Source organism: Gopherus flavomarginatus, chromosome 2 (genome assembly GCF_025201925.1).
Source record: "Gopherus flavomarginatus isolate rGopFla2 chromosome 2, rGopFla2.mat.asm, whole genome shotgun sequence".
NCBI classification, from domain to species: domain Eukaryota; kingdom Metazoa; phylum Chordata; order Testudines; family Testudinidae; genus Gopherus; species Gopherus flavomarginatus.
The window spans coordinates 128,153,399-128,177,026 of record NC_066618.1 but is presented as its reverse complement, the minus strand read 5'-3'; the positions used below and the strand labels follow the sequence as shown (position 1 = coordinate 128,177,026).

The following is a 23,628-nucleotide window of genomic DNA, read 5'->3' as shown; positions in this document are numbered from 1 at the left end:
CCCCTCAAGATGCACGCATCGCTAATTTAAGCGATAACCTTAACACCTTCAGCCTCCCTCACTATTTCTCTTTCCTATTCTTAAATTAAGCCCCAATTCTGCAATGAGTTCTGCATAGGAAGACAGACCTCTAAGGCTCTGCAGAGTCCCATTAAAGTCAATAGGACTACATGTCTGAGTAGGAGCTCTCACACACAAGTGTATTGCAAGACTGAAACCTTAAGAATATTAACTCTTCTGGGAAGAAACGCTGATATTTTCTGTTTTGTGAAGTACCATACACACTTGTAGTGCTGTACAAATTAGTAAAATAGATAGATTTGGTAGAAAAGGAATCAAATCAGCTTACAAAAAGAAAATCTTTGTAAAATCCAGCTGGAAAAGTGCATGTTATCCAAGACTTTTAGGAAATCCAAAAGTGCAGAAGGGTTATGCTAGTGGAATTGTTAGAAAAAAGCGACAATAGAGACTATGGCTCTTTTCTGATTCTCTATGAAACAGACGTGAAGGGACTTCTTTCTGTTTGCTATTTAGGTTCACAATTCATTTTCTTACCCACTCTATTTCCCCTGAAAGGTTGCTGAAAGCTAGAGAGCTCGGCACCTGCCCGCCACATCAAGGTTCACGATACCAAGACTGAGAATTAAACTGACTATTTTTAAGACTTTAAAATTCAACTCGGTCCGGTGGAGGCCAAGGACACTCCCAATGAGCCGAGCTCGGGCAGCTAAGGAGCCTCCAGCAAGAATTGAGGAGACAGGACTGGCTCTGCCCACGTCCTGTGGTTAAATGCCACAGCAGCAAGGAGGTCGCTGGACTCTAACCAGAGGCGCCCGCCCCGGCCGAGCACCAGAAAACAGGAGCAGATCCCGCTGTCTGCTGCAGGCAGGAGCGCAGGTGGCTGGGCGCTAACTCCATAATGGTAGGGGGCGGGCTCCAGCCGATACCGGTCCCACCCGGCTTGGGGCGGGATAGGGGAGGGGGACGATCCCGGTCTCAGCTAGGCTCGGGCGGAGGCGCGGCGCGGAGTGCCGGTACCTGCTGGAGCGCGCTGCAGTTCGCGCAGGCCGTGGCGGCCTCGGCCGCGATCCCCGCCGCCGGCGCCTCTCCGGGCATCATGGTCCCCGCGGCGCCGAGTCCCCGGCACCGGCCCTGGCGCTGGCGCCGCCGCTGCCGCGCGACTCCATCCACTTGCAGCCCCGGCTGGGCCGGGGCAGACGCGATAGAAACGCAGCGCGACGCAGTGCCAAGAAGGACCCCCGCCTGGTGCCCGTCCAGCTGCCTGCCCGGGAACGGAAGAGACCAGCCGGCTTGAGGCGCTGTTTGTCGGGGCGGGGGCTCGCTCCGTAGAGCTGCTCGGAGCCAGATTAACAAGGGGTTCTACGGGCAGCCGCCGGAGCAGGGGCGTGTTTACAAACAGGCTATTCGCTAGAGCCCCGTTCGGGTCCTACGACTGGGAACAACGCTTCCCGCGTGACGGGGGAGGGGCGATGGCTGTAAGTCCCATCATGCACTGCGTCTTCTCGAGCGTTGCGTGCTGGGAGCTGTAGTCTTCTGGGGCATCCGCACGGGGCTGGAAGGGCGGGGGCGCTGGCTGCCTGCTGGGCTCCCGCGGTGGTGCGTCCTGGCGCCTCCCCGCCCCAGTAAGCTCACACAAGTGTGTTGGGCACTGAGCGGCAGCAGCGTGGAAACGACACGGGTCGCCGCTTCTGAGAGCAGATCCGGCTGCTTTGGGGCCACACTAACGCGGGAACGAGAGAGATTACGGAGGGACTACGTGGATTTTACCCATAGAGCTTTAGAAAAAGGGACCACGTCAACAGAAAGAAAAGTTTTCCCATAGCGCTTCATTGATTTATGAACTAAATAAAATATCTAAATTTTCAGGTGTAATCAAATATAAATAACCCAGGATACAGCATTAATACGGCACAGTCACTACCTTTCCCTCTCCTTATTTCTTTTATGATTTCATTTTTTCAAGGTCAGATATAAGGTACTTGCTTTTTGAAACCAGGCAAAGTCTACGTGTGCATGTGTATAAGTGGGTCTCGCATGCAAGACCAGATTCACACCTTACGCACCCCTAGGCACAGCATCTTCAGCACACATATCCCCCCCCCCCCCCCATCCAGGCTAAGAATCATTGAGAGCTGGGTAGAACCTGGAGACCAACTCATAGAGGTCTCAGTGGAGAGGCAGGTGAAGTGGCAGCAGAAGTAACAGCACAGGGCCATTGGTGACTTGAGCAGATGATGGCATGATGCCAGGATCGGTGCTAGGGTTTCTTGTGCCCTAGGCGCACGGCCATTTCGCCGCCCCGCGTGCTGATCCCGCGGCTCTGCCTGCGGGCGGTCCACCGGAGCCGCGCGAGCAGCCGACTGTCCACAGGCATGACTGCGGCAGCTCCACCGGAGCCACGGACCAACGGCCCCTCCGCAGGCATGCCTGCGGCAGGTCAACCGGAGCCGCCTGCCGCACCCGCCCCCCCGCAAAATGCCACCCCCCAAATAATCTTGGCGCCCTAGGCGATTGCCTAGGCTGCCTAAACGGTAGCGCCGGCCCTGCATGATGGAGTAATGGTGGCATGAATTACAGCATGTTGAATGATGGCACAGCTGCACACAGAGTGACTGGTGGCAACTGTAAACTAGTTGAGGTGACATTGCTCAATGTTTCTTCCCCTGCCCCGCTTTCTGGGTAGGAGAGAAACTCATATGAATGCACCTCTGAACTCTGGGTCTCTGCTGACGAAGGAGAGCTGTGAGTGGAGTGTGGTGAAGCAAGAGGGGCGTGGCATGTTAAAGAGACAAGGTGAGAAAGAGAGGCAAAGGACACTTCCCAACGGACTCTGGGACAGGAGTTTTGCTAATGTTCAGATGTGTTCAAATCATGGTTGTAGCATTTTCTCAAATTAATGCCAGGCTCCTTTCTTCTTTTTAGTAAATGTTTTCTCTGCTATACAGTGCTTGCCAGGGTGGAAGTACTGCTTCTTAAAGGAAGCTAGTATGGTGCTTAATTTCCCCAGATTACTGAGTGATGGCTCGGGCTGGTTCTGTGTTGAACTGTTAAAAGGGATCCCTGGATATTGAGCCCAACCATTGGTGCTGCCAGCTCCACCTGGCAAAAGGGTCACACCACTGTTTCCACCCTGCCCCGCCTCACCCCACTCCTACTCAGAGAACATAAGAACATAACGGCCCTACTAGGTCAGACAAAAGGTCCATCTAGCCCAGTATCCTGTCTTCCGATGGTGGCCAGAGCCAGGTGTCCCAGAGGAAATGAACAGAACAGGTAATCAAGTGATCCATTCCCCGTCAATCATTCCCAGCTTCTGGCAAACAGAGGCTAGGGACACCATTTCTGCCTATCCTGGCTAATAGCCATTGACGGACCTATCCTCCATGAATTTATCTAGTTCTTTTTTGAACCCTGTTATGGTTCTGGCCTTCACAACATCCTCTGGCAAGGAGTTCCACATGTTGACTGTGCGTTATGTGAAGAAATACTTCCTTTTATTTGTTTTAAACCTGCTGCCTATTAATTTCGTTTGGTGACCCCTAGTTCTTATGTTATGAGGAGGAGTAAACAACACTTCCTTATCTACTTTCTCTACACCAGTCATGATTTTATAGACCTCAATCATATTTCCCCTTAGCCGTCTCTTCTCCAAGCTGAAAAGTCCCGGTCTTATTATTCTCTCCTCATATGGATGCCGTTCCATACTCCTAATCATCTTTGTTGCCCTTTTCTAAACCTTTTCCAATTCCAATATATCTTTTTTGAGATGGAGCGATCACATCTGCACACAGTATTCAAGATGTGGGCATACAATGGATTGATATTTTCTATCCCTGTCTTAATTATTCCCAGCATTCTATTAGCTTTTTGACTTCTGCTGCATGGGGAAAGGCACGGCTGGCCTGCTACTGGTAGCAAATTACATCAGAGAGCAGTTTTTGTAATCCCTTACATACAAGTAACTGCTGCAGGTAGCAAAATCCTACAGGGAGCAGGTTTTTGCACTGCACCCGCTAGTGCTGGGTGGTGCCATGGCAGACAATTTAGACTTTCCGATTGGACGCAGTCCCTGAGAGCTCGTGCCCTCCAGTCTCAGCGAGCTCCAAGTGCGAACCACCAATTCGAATTTACATCCTGAGCACCCAATGACGGGGCAGAGGGCAGGGCCAGGGCCACAATATCCGTGCCCTGTGAGCAGAGCGACCAATCACAGCTCCAGCTGGATTTGAAAAAAAGCACAGCTGGAGGATACCAAAATGCTTTACAAACTGCAATAATCATTGCTAATTTAATATTGTCCCCATTGTTGGTATTACATATTACTTCTCTCTAGGTACCTGACTAGAAACTCCAAGACAGTAACTATGTCCATTTGTTATTTCTAAGAATTTTCTCCTGGTTAAGTTACCCTCCATCTCACAGGAGAGAGCTTATTACTCACTTGTTGAGCCAGGTACATTTGTCATTTACTTAAACTTTCAGATTACCTAAAATATGGTATCATAGGATTTTCAGATAATGCTTCAAAAGGTGAAAATATAAATAATTGTGATTTAGTTATATCACGACATTTAGAAATACAAATGCTATGTTTTGTAAAAAGTGTAAACAGTCAAAAATGACTTTAAATAAATCATAAGTATGTTACAATATTCACAGTCATAGAATTTGAGGTCAAAAGGGATCACCAGACCATCTATTCTGACCTATATATCACAAAAGGGATCACCAACACAATCCAGCACTCGCGCACAAATCCCAACAACTAAAATTAAACTAAGACTATGTCTACACTACCATTTATGTTGATATAATTTACATCATTCAGAGGTGTGAATAAGCCACTCCACTGAGTGACATAAGTTACGCCGACCTAAGCACTGGTGTGGACAGTGCTATGTTGGAACTTCTCTTGCTGACATAGCTGCCCCCGTTCATTGTGGGTGGATTAATTAAATCGACAGGAGATCTGTCTCCTGTCAGCTTAGAGCGGCTACACTAGAGAGCTTACAGAGACATAGCTGCATCAATGCATTATAGCCCTCAGGAGACTAAACTATTACATGCCACAAGCAGAGAATAGAAGGGATGGAGGTGCATTAATACCCAAGGCTCCTGCAATGGAAACTGATTAACTGAGATGTACCCAGATGATCCTGGCAATCAGTCTGCACTCCATGCTGCAGTGGAAGGCCAAAAACTCCCAAGGTCATTGCCAGTTTGCCCTGGGGTTGCGGGGGGAGAGGGAGGGAATTATTTCCTGTTCCCATACATGGTGATCACAAACGAACGAATGACTTTAAATAAATCATAACTATATAACTTCAAGTATATTAATAATGAATATTTTAATAAACTGCATTTCTGACTCTGTGTAAGAAGAGTAAGGGTGCAATTTTAAAAATTCCTAGCCATATGATAGAAATTAGCCTCTGGGCATGCTATGCAATATTTTCTAGTTGTATAGCTCCAAAGTACTTTTTGAAGACTGGTAATCAAAACTCCCTCTTCTTTGAAATGTCTATGTTTAATTAGGGAAATTAATGGTGTTTTTCTCTTCCATTAGAAATCTGTGAACTATATAGATTAAAAAATAAAATAATAAAAAAATAATAAATACCTGTGGATGGGTATAAAAATTAAAATCCTGCTTAGACTATTTATTAGTCAATCTATTAGTCAGGGAAGGTTTTTCATCAAATCATACATGTGGTAAGAATTCTACCAACTCTATTTGGTATTACTCTTCATGAATTATTTGCATCTACATCTATTTATATTATGTGGATTGACTTAATTTAGCCGTTTGTTTTTCTGTGGGTTTTTTTTTTTTTTAAATTATGGCACTTGGTCCTGCATTGGATTCAACTTGTGAAAAATTCTGTATATTCTTGTAATTGTTATTTGCAGCTTTTAATTTGTATAAATTTAATAGCTGTATTATCTAATTGAGTTCTTTCTACAATTATTTACACCACTTTTTCTCTAGATTTGATGGCAAAAATTGATGGCAGTATGAATTTTTATTATTCACCAGTCTTTTTCTGTCAATCATTTTTATATTTAGATTTGAAACAATACACATGACATCAATAAAATTACTTGGTTTGTACTGACAGAGCTTATTGTATTGTGTATCTTCCCCATCAACTATTTTTCATATGAGTATCAACAAGAATGTGTAGCACAGACAGTAGTGGTTTCAGACAGTTTTATTTATTCGTGAACATCTACACAAACAAAGGGAAACATTGTCATTTCTAAACATTTATAAAAGTATTTCGTATAGAGATAAGATAATGATCTTGCAAATATTTTAGTATAAACAAAAAATAACCTCAGGGTTATCTGGCAGGTACTTATGTTGTAATACCAAAATGTACTTGTAGCCATGATTCATCCTCTTAATTTTCATAACTATTAGTTTCAAGGATTGTGACTTTCCTATTTAAAAAAAATACTTACTAAGTTAAAAGCCATATTTGCATACATTGAAAAATGCTGCACTTTGATGTGTACCCCTAATTCTTATTAATAGCTAGAGTAGCTTATGGTATTGCATCAGAGACGATGGATTTCTTTCTGCTATTTCAGACTAGATATTTTCTAGATTCTTTTAGGTACATATTCATAATGAATATTACATCATCACACAGTTTAGTAAACATAATTTCTTTAGCTGTTTAATTATTTTTGAAATTTATTCTGTCCAATGTATTGAGTGGTATTGTTTCTCGTTTACGAATACATTCAGATTCATTCTGAAAAAGTGTTACATCACTTCATATTTTTGCAAAAAATTTTTTTTTATAAACTATGATAGCCAGATTATTATTACAAGGCATCTAGGATGTGTGTTCCAGTTACAATATTGAATGAGCTTTGGTACGCCTAACTACTCTACCACATACTCTAAAGTTCTAAACCAGAGAACTGAAAAGAAAGCACAAAACAAAAAATGTGCAAGTTTAGACATACTGCAGCAAAACTATTGAAGAAATCTTTCAAAACAGAGCCTGAAACATACAGCATTTACTTCTAAGGTTGCTATGAGTGTGTGTAAAAATATTTCTTTATAGAGACTATAAATAGTAGATAGTGTTGTACAAAGAAAACAAAATGTAAAATGAGTTGACAAGTAGAATATTTTTAATACATTTATAAGCCATTTTTATCTATGACTGAATATATACTTCATCAATGAAATTTGTAGAAAAAATGACTTACCTGAAATGCTTACTGAAAATATATTGGCAGATCTATCATTTAAAACATGAAATTATGTTCCCCACACAGAATAACATATTTTATTTTACACATTGCACTTTGTCTTTAGTGTAATTATGCCAGATCCCTTAAACTAGTATAGTCCTTAGGTACTATTGCAATATTTGTGGCCAGATATTTTCAGTATTAACAAACACTGGGCAGTTACAAATAGTTTTAAGATGTAATTTATAAACTTAATTTTATGGCCTGTCATAATGCACAGAGGTGTATTATTAACACAAAGTTGAAAAATACTATATAAAACAAATATCTACAAAGTTAATAGTTTACCCCCAATTCAGTTGACAAAGAAATTCTTCATTTATGTATTTTATAAAAAACCTCGGTTTTCAGAAAATCAGATTTCCTTTCAAGAAATAAAAATAATAAAAAGAAATAGGGCGACTGTTCCTGCATTAAATTTAAAGCAGAAGACTACACTTAACTGGTCAAAGTGAACCTCCTTATTTCCCACACTTCAGTTTTATCATTTGAATTTGAATATTGCATGCCATGTGTTGAAAATTCATCACCCATCACAAGGCAGAATCACAGACATAGGATATATAAATGCCCTACTTTCCCTATTCTCTTCCCCATCACTTGCTATGTCCATTATCTAAGCAACAGATGGTTAAAACTCTTGAGTCCTGGTTGCAGTTCTCAGACTGCCCCAAAATGCAATAGCCTCCAGGGTGGCTACTCTGGAATCACTGGAATGCAGTGGGCTACAAGCATGAAAAGAACTGTGTGTGAAAGGGTAAGTAGAATACCTTCACTTCCACTTGGAGATTATCCTTACACAGCAGCAGTGTAAAGGGGGTCACAGATATATTTTATAACTTAGTAAAGTCAGCAAAGTAAAAGTTTAGATAAAAATACAAAAAGGTAATTTAAAAGAATTCTAGTAGTTAGTAATGGCTGAATTGTGAATTTTTATTTAACCAATTTTGAAATCAGGTAATTCCTTCACATTCCTTTTATGTCAAATAATTAAATATGTCAACTGTTTGTACATATTCCTGAATCAATATGAACCAAGAGACCTAAGATGAAACTGTGATCACAACAGTCACAGATGCACCACAGCAGCATCTGTCAAGAGGACAAAATAATAAGACCAGGGTTTTTTGTCTGAAATATTTCATGTTTTGTTGATAAACTTGGGAGGTTTTAACATCATTAAATTATTCTTTTGTGGGAGCAAAATAATACAATTAATGTTACTAAAAATGCAGATGTCTGTTTTTCTCTGTTTGTGCACATTTAAAACATTAGTTACTTCATCTGCCATAAAAATTACCTTTCCCTTCTTGGGTCTCACACCAAGATTGCTTAAAAAAATACCCTCCTGATCCTCAGCATTTATTCAATACTACAATATATAAATTTCTTCTATAAAGATAAATCTATGTAGGAAATAATTTCAGATAGATTCCTTTGAAAGAAAGCAGTACACCTGATCAGAAGATTCAGCTGGTACATCATTTCAAGTACACAGGTAATTTCATTTCAACTGTTCAAAGTACTGCAGTTAATCTGTAACAGCATTAGGAATAAATGGTAATCACTTCACGTCCACCACCTCGCACTAAGAGAACTCTGTTCAGACCTTCTGTCAAAACTTCCAAAAACTCCATGTCTGGGGGACAATCAAGTTAAGGTTTTAAGATTATAGACAAGAAATAAACAACCTTTAAACATAATAGTAAAAAAAAAAACCTTAATAAATTGTACTCCTGCATCCAAAGTGCAAGTGCAGCAGCCACATCCAAAAACTTGTCTGAAGCACCTAACACATTCATCTTTCATGAAGTGCAGCCACAACAATTTTAGATCCTAGCATGCAAAGAACCTGCCAGCTCAGATCAAGGAGTAATAAATGTTGGGATCTATGTAGATACCCCAGAAGTACTAATAAATAGATAAAATTGGCATTAAACTCTATTATTTTTATCTAAGCATTTTAGATAAACTGAACCCAAAACACCAGTGTTACCATTAAATAAAGACAACATTTTCTACACACCACTTTTGGTCTCATAAAAACATATTCTGCAAACCCTAGTCTTAAAGGCATAGTTCCCACTAGTTAAAATACAAACAAAAAAGCCACAGTATAGACAAAAAAAAGCACACAGCCCCTATATACATATAAACAGATATACACATGCTCATTCTACTCATTCATATAAATTACAACTTTAATTTTTGCAATTGTTGATCTATATGATATTGTTACTTTTGTAACATAGTATACGTCACCATTAAAACAATACAGCATAGGATACAGTTTTCATCTCCTTTTTTGTTTTTAGGAGGTCCAGGCATATTCAATAACACTAGCTGAGCATGTTGTGACTTATTTAATATTACTCCATTGAGCTTCACAGCAGTGTGCATTCTTCTCACATTTGACTGATTCCTAGTACATAAGCAAACTTTTCTAAAGTAAAGATATTATTGTAACCAGTAACTATTTTAATCTGTACACCATACATAAATTTATGAACAATGATAATTAGCTGAAAATCTAATACTTGTGATAGGAGATGCTTAAGAGGGTTAAATTTAGATCTCAGTGCAGCTTAACTTCTATAATTATAGTTACTCATTTATTAAAAATAAAGTCCAATTTTGATAGTTTATGAAAGATGGGCTATAATTTTAACTTAAAAGTGGAAATACTTTCCTTCAAAATAAGATAAAATCTAAACACAAGTATTGCTTTCAGGACAATTTCCTTATAAGTGAAATTTAAGCCAAGGAGTGGATATAGATCGATAGAGATGCCTAGAAATATAATTGAGGGAAGAATGCACAACAGGGATTTATAATGGAAATTCCAACACAATCTTTGCTATAGCATTTCTAAATGCACTGTAGCAAGACTATGCACAGTGGGATTTCCTTTTAGTTCCTTTGAAAATCCCAGCGTAAGTTAAACTACAGTCATACTATAAAATTCAGTTCATAATGGGAAACTATATGAGAAAGTAGCAAAGTGGTTAGTTGTTGGCAATAACACCCAAAGGCACCGCCAGTCATTTTTTTAATTTATCATCTCACAATGGTTTTATGACATTTTTTCTCTTCGTTGTTTGTCTCTGTCTCTAGAAATAAGTTATATGGACAGGCTTCTGAGTTCACTGGTGTGAAAAGATACAGAAAGGGGCATAATAGATACAATGACCAGATATCAGAATTTATCAGGGTGTCTTGGGTATTGCGGAGCTATCCCATTTTTCTGAGTGGTCCTACTGAAATCAGTTTTGTCTTGGCTTCAGTAAAAATTATTAGACATCTTGGGTGACTCCCACTATGGTGCTCAGTGACTCCCTCTAAGCTCTTTGTTTTCCACATAAACAGATATCACTTCTGCTCCCACCAGCCACAAAAGAAGTGCTTACGTTTTGCTTACAAATGACAGGGATAACTGTCATCTAAATGCCCACAGCTGAAGCTTTGAAATTCTATGTAGACATCTTTCATGGTATGTGGGAGCTTTTGGAAGGAAGCCCCCTTCTCAAGCAGTGATGATAATGATGTCTTTCAATGAAGGAAGGGATGGCTCAGTGGGCTGACCATTAGCCTGCTAAACCCAGGATTGTGAGTTCAATTCTTGAGGAGGCCACTTAAGGATATGAGGCAAAATCAGTACATGGTCCTGCTAGTGAAGGCATGGGGCTAGACTCAATGACCTTTCAGGATCCATATGAGATAGGGATATCTCCATATATTTATTTACAGGTTACTATGCTGACCAATGCTAATTCCCATATGTTTTTATTTAACACTGTAGTTTTAACAAGATAGCAGAGATGCATCTGGGTGATGAGGCCCTGGCATGCTGGTCTGACTCAATGGTCTGGCAGCGTGAGGGTTGTTTGGCAAGCAGAAGAAGGCCATAGCTTACTCTCTGAGACTCCAGAAAAGCTACATTATAAATACAGCATATCTTGGACTTGGCTTAGGGGCGAGGGAGGGGGAGCAAAAGAAGGAAAAGAGACTGCCCACTAAGAAAGGTCCTATATGGATCTAGAGAGTTATAGCCTCAACATTCCAGTGATTCCTCAGCTGACGACAGCAACAGGAACTAGAAGTTGAAATGAGATCACTACTGCAAAAAACATTAAATTAAAGCCATAAAAGAAAATGGTCAGAAGAAACTTGTTCAGTTGCCAGAGGCAGAATTTCAGGTGGTCTGAAGTGAGGGCAGAGCTGTCCCCAGCAACACTGGACTGTTACCAAATTCTAGACATGAGACACAGTCCCACTAATTAAGAATGAAGGGGAAAGCTGGTAACAGAAATAAAATAAGGCAAGAAATTGTTCATTCCTCACTTTGTCCTCTATTTTCTTCTGTTTGTTTTCCTTTCTTCATGTTCCAGTGTTCCTTCAAATATTCAAAAATTGCTGCCCCTCCCCCCAAAAAAACAAGTTTGGCTTAAACATGAATAAAAACATAAAAATAAAGTTGAGTTATTTGCCTTCTGGTTTTTGAGCAGTAGGATTTGTATTTTAAAGCTTTTCTTTTCATTAAAGTTGAAATTCTCATTTAATCACAATATTTCAGGCCTTGGTGCTTTAAGGAAGATACCAAAAATCAGAAGAATTGGCAACACTGATTATTAGACAGTGAACCCTACCTCTTGGGGGCAGCAGACAGTGGGAGAGCCCACAATAGCATGACTCCTTCAAAAGCTGTGGGTGGAAGTGTTGAGGAAGAGGACCTATGCATTTATCCAAAATGCACAGGTTTAGAGAGCTAAACCCCAAGCCAATTCCAAGTGACCCTCCCCTCATATGCCTTCAAATTACAGCAAAATTCTGAGAACTGAATTTCTCATCCAACACATACGGTTTTCCTAGAAAAGCGATATCTAACATGAAGAAATTATTAATTGGAGATATTGTTGGATAGGAACTCAGTGAAGGTGACAGATGACTGGCACTTTATGGAACAAGAAAATACAGTAGAACCTCTGAGTTATGAACACTAGAATTATGAACTGACCTGTCAACCACACCGCTCATTTGGAACTGGAAGTATGTAATCAGACAGCAGCACACACACACAGCAAATATAATACAATACTGTGTTAAACCTAAACTACCAAAATTAAAGGGAAAGCAACATTTTTCTTCTGTATAGTAAAGTTTCAAAGCTGTATTGAATCAATCTTCAGTTGTAAACCTTTGAAAGAACAACCATAACATTTTGTTCAGAGTTACAAACAGTTCAGAGTTATGAACAACCTCCATTCTCCAAGTGTTCGTAAGTCTGAGGTTCTACTGTAGTTTGGACTTAACTGTTGGGATTTCCTGTAGTTTAAAGCATAATGATGTGAGAAGACTACAAAAAAATGATGGATTTAGTTAGGAATGGATTAAGGCATAAATGAGGATTAGAACTGAAACAGTCTCAAAGTAAGGATAAATTATGACAATATATCACCAGTGGTGATAGGTAGATAAATAAAAAAGAGAGATGTATAATTCCAAGGCTTGTGGCTTTGGAAACAAAATTAAAATCCAAATAAATCATGATTTTATGCCAGTAACCATCAGCTATATTTACGAGGGCTGTCAATTAATTGCAGTTAACTCCAGCGATTAAACAAAACAAATTAACTACATTAAAAAATAGTTGCAATTAATCGCAATTTTAATCTCACAGTTAAACAATAATAGAATACCAATTTAAATTAGTTATAAATATTGTGGATGTTTTTCTACATTTTCAAATCTATTGATTTCAATTACAATAAGAATACTGTGTACAGTGCTCACTTTATATTATTATTTTTTATTACAAATGTTTGCACTGTAAAAAAGATAAACAAAATTAATAGTATTTTTCAGTTCACCTCATCCAATCACTACAGTGCAATCTCTTTATCATGAAAGTACAACTTACAAATGTAGAATTTATTTTACACAAATTCACTCCAAAGAAAAACAGTGTGAAAATTTAGAGCCTACAAGTCCACTCATTCCTACTTGTAGTTCAGCCGGTCACTAAAACAAACAAGTTTGTTTACATTTATGGGAGATAATGCCCGCGTATGTACAAGACGCGGGCAGAAATATCTATTAACTATTTACCCTATTCCTTCCCTACCTGTCTGCCATGCTCATTGATTGTATAATGTTTAAATTTAGATTGCAGGATCTTGGGGGCAAAAATTACTTTTCCTAACACATTTTTGGGTGCTATCAAAGTAATAATAACAAGATTAATTTGGATACAGATTTTTTTTAAGCTGAAGGATTTACTTCATTGTTTACAATTCTGTGGAAGTAATTATGGTAGCTAGAAGATGACAAAGAGAGAAATCAAAGATCATAGAGATGGAGCTACAGAGTCAGCAACAAAAGACAGAATTCTGCGCAGGGTGGATGATGTCTTTCAGCTCTTCTGTCAAAACAGAGAAAACCCAAGAACGGAGAAAGGAGGAAAAGTAGTGGCTTCTAGTGGCTCCATTAGGGTGGATAAACTCCCTCTGGATAGCTACATGATCTGTTTTTATGAATCTGTTGGTAAATTTATTTGCTCCCTATAGCCCAAATGAAGGGGGAGGGGGGAGAGAGGTGTTACATTGCAGAAGGATATCTACAGTTTACCAATTGGGAAATGGAGGCTTTTTGAATAATACAATTTTTAAGTCTCAGTCTCATTTTTTTCACCCCACAGTACCATACAGTACCATAATCACAATTAACATTTTTAATACATACATTCAATGTTTTAAGAAGATAATTAGAAAAAATGAAGGTCACTTATTTTGCAACCAAATGCTGTTAGATATTTAATGAAAGATTTTGCAATTGACTATATTGACCATCATTTTTTAGAAACTTATATGTATACTATGAATTACTCTGAAATGAAAAACTGATGAGGTTTAGGAACTAAAACAGAAAAGGGTATCAGGAAATGCTATGCTAATTATATTCACATGCCAAATCACAATATGTGCACAATATGCATACTGTAAATCATGGGAAGCGACTGCTTTAAAGGAAACATGCAATAATAATACACAAGAACCAGGGAACAAAGCCTAAATTAAAACAGATTTAACTTACAGATTTCCCCATTCTCTACATGGAAGAGAAACAAACATGTATAAATACATTGCTTTATGCTGTTTGGTACATTTTTAAATATAGCAACTTCAGCTAATAAAAACTGTACAACTTTAGTGGTTTGAATTAACCTTTCCCTTATTGACAAGTAGTATAATTTTAGAGTTCTAATATCTAAATAAAAAATGTCAACCTGTTTTTTCATGATTCAAAAGGTCTGCTACCAGAAAAGAATTTAAAAAACAACTATTTTAAGTAAAATATAAGTTAGTCTCTAGTATAGCTTCTGAACAGAATAGTATTTTAAAGCAAAACTCTATCATAACCAAACTGATATTCTGCATTTGTAATAGGTAAAAATTTCCAAAAAAAAAACAGGCTCCAAAGTGACTGAAGTTTCATTTTCAAGAGCATCTAAGCTCATTTGACTTCCAGTTTTACCCATTATTACTAAAGGTCAGCTCTTACACAGTTAGGCAAGGGTGAAAGTAGAAATAGGGACTTACCGGTACAGGGTTGGGTTGGGGCCGGCTCTGGCCCCCAGGAGGGGCGGGGCCTCGGGCAGAAGAGGCGGGATGGGGGGTCAGAGCCAGCCCCAGCCCGCCCTGTACTGGTAAGTGCCCTCCCCCTCCCCCGCTGGGGTAGCAGTGGCAGCCGGGGGCTCTAGCACCAGTTTAAAGGGCCCAGGACTTGGCTGCTGCTACCACCCCAGGCCCTTTAAACTGCTGCTAGAGCCCCCGGCTGCTGCTGCTACCCCAGGGCTCCAGGGGCTATTTAAAGGGCCCAGGGCTCCCCTGCCTCTACCGCCCTGAGCCCTTTAAATAGCCCCCGGAGCCCTGGGGTAGTGGTGGCAGAGCTCCAGCAGCAATTTAAAGGGCCCAGGCATAGAGGCAGTGGGAGCCCCGGCCCTTTAAATAACCCCCGGAGCCCTGCTTCCGTTACCCCAGGGCTCCAGCAGCAGGGTTCTGGCATCAATTTAATGGGCCTGGGCCTCCCAGGCCCTTTAAATTGCCGCCTGGGGAAGCCAGGCCGCCCAGGTACGGCACACCGGCTTACTTTCACCTCTGCACTTAAGAGTACATCTACACAGCAACCCACCTTTCCTCCCCCGTGGCAGTGAGTCTCAGAGCCCAGTTCAACTAACTTGAGCTCGCAATATCGGGCTAAAAATAAAATAACAGTGTAGATGTTCCTGCTCGAGTGAGAGACTGGGCTCTGAAACCTGGGCTGGAGGAGGGTCTCAGAGCTGAGCAAGAATGCTTATACTGCTATTTTTAACCCTGTAGTGCATGCCCAAGTCAGATGACCTGGGCTCTGATACTCCCTGCTGCAGGAGTTTTCTGCAGTGTAGACATATCCTTAAGCTCCTGTCCTGCAGCTTATACATGTGGGGAAAACCCCAGTACCTGGGTAGAATCTCATTGACTTCTGAGGGCACGGGGTCCACCAGCCTACTGTAACTCACAAGATTGGGGCCTAAGCCTGTTTAATTAGAGTAGATGGTTGAATGAATTTCTTAGGGCAATATTTAGCATCTTCCTCATAGTTATTTTCATAAGAACATTATACATGTAATATGACAAATGTAAAATGTGAAAAAGCTTCCTCTAAAGCACTGTTACAAGTAATGCAAATTTATCAGTCACCCAAATTAGCACTTATTGCCTCAAACATTAGCCTCCTCTATGCTTCACTTAGGGACTGATATTGTAAACACTTATGCATGTAAATTCTGCCATTAATTTCAGTGGCACTACTCCTGTGTATAAAATTACTGGCATGCATATGTTTTTACAGGATGAGGCCTCAAATAATACCAGAAAAAGGATAAAACCAGAAACTTATTCAGATCACATTTGTACTTACGGCTTCATGTTGAAGATATCTTTAAAACCTGTTATATTTGTTTCTCTATTTTTGTGTTTTTCAGCTATAAACTTTTCTTTAGTCCAGGTCATTTGCACTTTTTCAGGTGTAGCAGCAGCAGCATCACACTTAACAACTGCTGCTGAATGGGATGCAGTGTTTCTGTCATGGATTAACTGAGCCTGAAAAAAAATAAAGAGAACAGGTCAAAATATAGTAGTTTTAGAGAGACAAGGAAATTTAAATCACTGATCCTGCACCACCTAAATCAATGGGAATTGACAGACTTTAATTGGCTCAGGATCAGCCCCAAGAGGTTTACAAACTATGATACCTTATGCTGAAAGCACGTTTAACTTTAACATTGAAGCCAACAGAACTACTCAGATGCATGAAGTTACTCATTTCTGTTTACTGGGGTCTAATTGAGAGGCTTATTTTTATAATTAAAACTAAAGACAATTTGCTTTAATGAAAATTTGAGCCCAAATTAACTTTAATTCCAATCTGAAGATTTTCCTGGGAATTTCCTTATGTTTAAAAAGATGCTTTTCCAAGCTGTGACCCATTAAGAGTGAAAAAAAGACCAAAAATATATCTGCAAATACTCTGCACTAAGCAGCACTAGCAGAGATATCAGAAACAATTAACACTGAATTGGTATCTGAAATAAAAAAAAATCAATATCACTGTTTAGGACAGAAATAATGTCTAACTGTCTTTCATTGTTATGGAACAGAAGACATTAACAATCGATTGTATTAAAAATGCAAAGGGAGTGAAAATTTTGTGTTAGAGATTTTATTTAATTGCTTAAATGGAAATTAACACAAATATGCTCACAGTATCTGGAATATAATGAAACACCAATGTAATGACACAAACTAGGATACCCATCTTTGGACAAACATTTAAAGTGCCATATTTTCCTCATAATCGAACTAATAAATTGATGAGTGACACTTATAGTGTAAAGATTCAGATGTTTCACCAGAAGTATAAAAATACTGTTGCTCTCTATTTTTGAGAAGATAAAATATATCTTTAGAGGGGTTTTTGCACTCCAACAGTAAAATTGACTTCAGTGGGGTCAGAATTTCATGGTAGGTTTCTGACTAAATGGACATAGATATGCTTCAGCACTGGCTATATGCTGCTTGATACATGATAGACTTCTAAATGCAATCTTTATTTTAAATATTTTGAAGGAGTAAAATATGCTTCTCAATCAAACTCCTCAAATTCTAGATATTACTTAAATGAGGAGAAGAGAGTAGTTGAAGATATCTTTGCTAATTTTCTTGAGACTTTTAGAAATTCCAGACATTACTTCTCAGGAAATTCTAGAAATGAGGGAAGATGTAACATAGTGAAAGTTTGTAATACCAGGTATATACACAAAAGATAGTGCTGTGATAATAAAAATAAATCATAGTAGGTAATACTAAAATCTAAATTGCTTGAGGATTGTTTCCAGATGAGAGAGAGGAGAAGACGAGAAGATTGTTTTCTATCGCATCATTGCTAGCATCAATTTTGTTTAACCACGATTATTTATTTATAGGAGGAAAATGGGCAAACATTTTGTAAAATATTTGAAAGCGTTAGAGAAAAAAATCTGCAATTTCATTTCCAATCCTTAGTACTACATTTTCTAAAGTGGCACTGTAAGTGTTGTAACGAGAATGGACTATCTAGTCAGTACTACTTCAGACTACCTCTTCTTCATCAGGTAGCAGAGCCTATATATCTTGACCAATGGACTGTGGACTAAAGTAGATTTTTCTTCTGACTGAACCTCGAGACTCATCAGTGATGCTCTGAATCTGGGACAGTCAAAAATTAAAGTTGTAATTTATATGAATGAGTAGAATGAGCATGTGTATATCTGTTTATATGTATATAGGGGCTGTGTGCTTTTTTTTGTCTATACTGTGGCTTTTTTGTTTTGAATCTGGGACACGAAGGTCACCAAGTACAACCAGCATACAAAAAAAAAGGATATAATTAATTATGCTACTTAGATAAAAATTTGTCTTTATTTAAACAGCTGAAAGTGGGAGTATTCTGAAAACAGATACAGATGCCACTATGTAATTGTGCTTGCCTTTCCCAAACATGGTGCTCTTTTGCACAAATTAGCATAGTGATGTATTTCTAAAATTTGATGTGAAGCACTACTTTTAATTTAAAAGAAACAGAGATCAAAGAGTTATTTTGTACTCAAACGTGCAGACTGTACACAAAAGGAAAAAGCTATTTACTTCAATAGAAAGTTACACATGTAAAAACCTAGCTCCATAGTAAGTTAATGAGTTTGTTTTCTTGGTAACAGACAAGAATTTTTACACAATCCCAACAATAATTTTAAAAAGAACACACACACACACACAAAACATGTATAAAACAGCTAAATTCAAACACTCGTAATAAGATTACTGAACAACTATATATGTTCAGTCTGAATGTAGGTTTTGCCAAGGCATGTTCAGTATATAAACACCTGACTTTGGGATATCAACTTAAAACACAAAGAGCTTATCAACCACTTGGGACCTGGGAATCAGTAGACACTCGTGACCTCACCTCTCTACAATAATGACTGACCTATTTTCTCTCCCATTCCTTCCAAATTCTTAATACTCAGACCTTTGTTTGTTTTATAACTTTTCACACACAAGTGATTATTCATGTACAATGGTCTCCTTTGCAGCACAGAAAGGAGTTGGGTTCATAAGAAAGCCTGGGCATTCAAGGCTCAGTGGTTGCCTGCATGTGGTTGTGGATCTTGGCTAAGTTCTGTATCTTGGTTAGGCCTCAAAATAATGAAAGCCTTCTAAGGTCAAAGTGTATCAGTTAAACCTGGGATAGGTAGGATGCTGTAGAGTTAAGTACTGAAAAAAAGAAGGCCAGCAACACTTAAACGATGGTTATTCTTATACCCTTTACAGAGCTTTGAGGATGGTTTGCATGTAAAGGTATCCCACTTAAAGCTACAGGTTTAATGAAGTTGCAGGGACTGGTCAAAATATTCTAAAGTCTGTCTCTGTTTTCACTGGCCCTTTGCAATTTGCAAAGTAGGCCATCTACTACAGGTAGTGCCCATTTATGGGGTAGGGGCTAGAAGACAGGCCATACAGCCAGGATTAGGTTTGTTAATTATTTACATACCATCACAGAACCCACTAAACTGACTATGCAGTCACATTTTTGAGTCTCTACATTTGCAATTTCCAAGTTAGAGAAGCCCAAAAAATCATTAAACTTAGAATGTGAACTTTTTGGTGCAGCAATTTATTAGAACTTAAACTAATTAACCTTGTAAGGCCTCAGAAAATTCAAAACCTGACTCAGACCACATGCTTAAAATTTGAGGCTGTGTTTTGCATATAAAACAAAGAGCTTGAATTCCCACACAACATGGAAAACGAAATGCAATCTTAACTACTTTGGCACAACAGCTCAGCCATAAAACTGCTCCAGAAAAATACCAATGTAACACTGGGGGAAGCTGGTCAATCAAAGAGGTACTTTACAGACACCAATTTCAAAAGAATAAGAAGCTTTGCAGGCCCACTGGAGAAATCTATCAGGCAGGCAGAACTATGCTTTTAATAAGTCCTTGGACTTCATATATATAGTTATCATTAAGAATAAAGATGGTTGCACTAGATTTTGTATGGACTTTAGAAAATGAAATGAAATTACTTTTAAGAATTCTTATCAATTATCACAATAGATGATGTCCTGGTTGCTGTTGCGTATCAGTCTGTTTTTCCATACTGGATCCTAAAAGTGGGTATTGGCAGGTAGAAGGGGATCCAAAAGAAAGGGGGAAGACTGCAGGAAATGGGATGTGGAAATTTAAAGATATAACTTTCAGATTATATAATGCCCTGGCCATCTTTGAAACGCTTATGGAGAGGGTACTGCCCAGCAGCACGACAATGTTCCATGGCCCAGGGCTCAGGGGAGCCTCCTTTCCTGCCTTCCCTAGGCCCTGCCACCACTGCTAAGCCCAATGCAACAAGGTTCATTTCTCTTCCTCTCCCCTCTCCCAGTTCCATCTGCTGTTACTTTGAGCCCTACCTTTACCTCTCCAGGGAACAGGAACTAAAGGGAGAAGATAGTGGAAAAAGGAGAAGAGCGAGATGGAGGAATCCTCCAAAGGAAGGATTGGGGAGGGATAAAAAAAGAGAGGAGAAGAGAGAATCCCCCCAAACAGATGGTGGGAATGAGGCAAGAGGGATAATTCAGTGGTTTGAGCATCGGCCTACTAAACCCAGGGTTGTGAGTTCAATCCTTGAGGGGGTCATTTCTGGAGCTAAATAAATGGGGATTGGTCCTGCTTTGAGCAGGGGGTTGGACTAGATGACCTCCTGAGGTCCTTCCAGCCCTGACATTCTATGCCCAAAATATAGGGCAGCAGGCAGGAAAAATTTACAACAAGGTAGTACAACTAGTCACAGCAGGGGGAAGAAAGGAGGTTTCAAAAATCATTTGATTTTTAAGAATATCTGTAGTTGTCTTTAAATATATTTAATTTCATTAGCTAAAGAGGCACATACTGCATTCAGGTAATTATGCAAAAAACGTGGCTTCTTGAAAATGAATATTTTGCTTCCTGCACATGTACTCTCACAGCAATGGTAATTCAGCCCCTAACAAAGAACAAGTTTAACATTCTATGTATTGTTTGGCTTTATTACTCATATCATGATCCAGCAAGCTGTTCTATTGGGTTGGTTTCTGCACAGGCACCAGCATCCACCTTGCATGATTATTAGCCCCAAATTCCTAAGTGCCATCTTCCTCAATTGCTAATGTGCCATCAAGTTTGTGTAGGTTTTATTGTACTGTTTCCCACATGGTAAAACAAATAACATTTTGTAACTTTTCTTGTATTTTTTAAAAATCACAATAGAACTATTTTAAAAAAATATATATTAAAAACAAAACAACTCCTCTCCTCCAACCAAACCTATTTGTTTAAAAAAAATGTTCACACTATTGTACTCTTCAATTTTTGGGAAAGAATCAAAAAGATATTCTTGTTTTACATAGGCCTAATTAAAAAAAAATTTTTGGAAAGAAATTCCTTTTTATCAAGTTTGTTGTTGTTGTTTTTGTTGAAAATTAGAGACGTGGTTTTCTGAAACCTTGCCAAGGAATTTCCCAACCAGTTCTAAGTGCATGTCACCATGATATTGCTTGAGCAGGCCAGGATCACCTAAACACCACAGAAATGGGGGAGGGAGGGAGGAAGTCAGACAATGTAGCAGTTCTTAAAAAGGAGTACGTTAGCATTTATTTTAGCACCATCCATACCCATTTACTTTTATTCCCATTTCCCCATAAGTTTTCCATGCTCTGTATGTTCAAAGTTTTTATTGGAAAGTAGGCTCCAGCCTGTACCCAAACTCTCCTAAATTCAGTACCTTCTTTTCCAAGTGTCCCTTCTTCTCAGACACTGGTCTGGTGCTTTCTTTAAAACTCCCCTCTCTAGAGTTGTTTCCACTTGACACTCCTTCAGCGAACTCCATCATGCCTCTCCTCTTCTTGCCCGTACCCCGTGGAATGAGATGGGTCTGATTTATATAGGCCCTTCTCACTTTCAGAAGCCCCCAAGTGATGGTTGATAAGAGTTAGTTGTACCAAACTCTAGTTCTAATTTGGGGGTAGCTCACCATCTGCAGATGCTTGTTTCTGGGTTTTTCCCCACCCATGTGACAGTTTACTGTATCACAGTATAACAACAACAAAATCAAATACAAGGATTTCTCGTCCTTTCCTAACCTCATCCACATTATATTGATGCTATGCATTCTAATTCATTTAACACCTGCCCCCCATCCATACACTCACTCCTCTAAAGGTTCAAAAGACACTTAAAGGGTCTTGCCCATTAAATAGGATTATTTTAACAAGGTGACAGAAGCACACATATTGAAGGAGGTTGGGGAATCCTAACAGATACTATATTTTAACTCAGGCACAAGAGACTATTGTTCCTCTAAAAAGAAGAATGTAAGAACAAGAATTGGCCGATATGTCTGCATGAAAAACTTCTCTGAGATCCGACGGCAAGAAAACTTACTGAACTGCAAATAATAGAGGGAAGATACAACCAAACAAGAATATTCAAAATTAATTAATTGTGGAAGACAAAAATAAGGGCAGTGAAAAACAAAATGTATTAATACAAGCCAGAGAGACAAAGAGGAAAATCAAAGGCTTTCATAAATATACTGTGGGGAGGAGAAGAGAAGTACTAGAGAAAAAAAATGCCACTAATAAATGAGTAGGAGGAGGATATTAGTGGCTGAAATACCGAACTCCTTTTAAAATCTGTCTTCAACAAAGAAACTATGGAAAAACAAGCAAGGAAATGAAATATAATATAATATAATATAATATAATATAATTAATACACACACATATACAAATAATTTGACTTCGATATGTATCTTAGCTCCTAAATTTACTATACCACTAAAATATTATTTTTAAAAAGTCATTGTCTGGGAGAGAAGAATGAAAGGAGAAAAGCAAATGTAATACTCATTTTCCAAAAGCGGAATATCTTGGCAGTAAGCACTCCATAGAACAAACTCCTATTAGATGTAAAATAATGGAAGAAATATTAACAAGACCACTAAGACCAAAATTTTAAAAAATGCTGGTCCTCAAATTATGGATTTAAGAGCCTAATTAAGCACCTAAAAAAGTGCCCTCAATTTCAAAAGCCTAAGGCATCACGTAGCTCTCACTGACTTTGCACATTCTGAAAATCTTGGCACAGGAATTTAATGGAATCAAGAGCAATAACAAGTTTGAGTTTATAATGATTATATATTGGGAGATTAACTTAATTGCCTATTTTAAATTAAAACTAAATTTGTGGGTGAAGGGAATGCAGTTCCATTATACATTTGGATTTTATGAAAGCATTTGTTACTCTGTCTCATGAAATCTTACTTGAAAAAAAATCTTACCATGACTTCCTTTCTCTGAGCAATTTATCTTCTGATTCTCAACCAGTGAGAATGTCTTCTTTTTCCACAGCCATCAGGGTCAATACAGAGCTCTTGCTGGGGATGGAGCTCTGATCTATGGCTACACTCCAAACATCCACTTGTTGATTAATATAAACTGGCTAATATACATATATATTATGGTAATACTACTACTCACAATATATATTCCAAACATTTAAGTTTACATATTATATATATTATAGTATAGCAGGTATACAGCCCAAACTGGCTTTGTTATAATCCTGTACTCTTATGCTAAGTATCCCATAACACTATACATTAGCTGAAGTAAGCCTTTGTTTGAGTAGATAATAAAATCAGGACAGATAATTATTTCTTCATG

At 38.8% G+C, this 23,628-nt stretch overlaps 2 protein-coding genes across 5 annotated transcripts in view; both read right to left on the bottom strand.

The window, feature by feature from the left end:
• Nucleotides 1–1,189, bottom strand: part of ICE1 (interactor of little elongation complex ELL subunit 1) — a 66,950-nt gene extending 65,761 nt beyond the window's left edge. The window contains exon 1 of one of the 2 annotated variants that reach the window (XM_050938123.1): nt 1,039–1,189. In XM_050938123.1, the coding sequence (XP_050794080.1) occupies nt 1,039–1,119 (81 nt within the window). In that variant the 5' untranslated portion in view covers nt 1,120–1,189. The remainder of the gene's footprint in view (nt 1–1,038) is intronic. The other variant, XM_050938124.1, reaches the window with a different exon arrangement.
• A 5,029-nt stretch (nt 1,190–6,218) lies between these two features.
• SLC12A7 (solute carrier family 12 member 7) overlaps nt 6,219–23,628 on the bottom strand; it is a 283,899-nt gene continuing 266,489 nt past the window's right edge. For 2 of the 3 annotated variants that reach the window (XM_050938142.1, XM_050938144.1), the window contains 3 exons: nt 16,249–16,430; nt 9,582–9,715; nt 6,219–8,932 (listed from right to left, as the gene is read on the bottom strand). In XM_050938142.1, the coding sequence (XP_050794099.1) occupies nt 8,841–8,932; nt 9,582–9,715; nt 16,249–16,430 (408 nt within the window). In that variant the 3' untranslated portion in view covers nt 6,219–8,840. Of the gene's footprint in view, nt 8,933–9,581; nt 9,716–16,248; nt 16,431–17,966; nt 18,075–23,628 lie in introns of those variants that run through there. The other variant, XM_050938143.1, reaches the window with a different exon arrangement.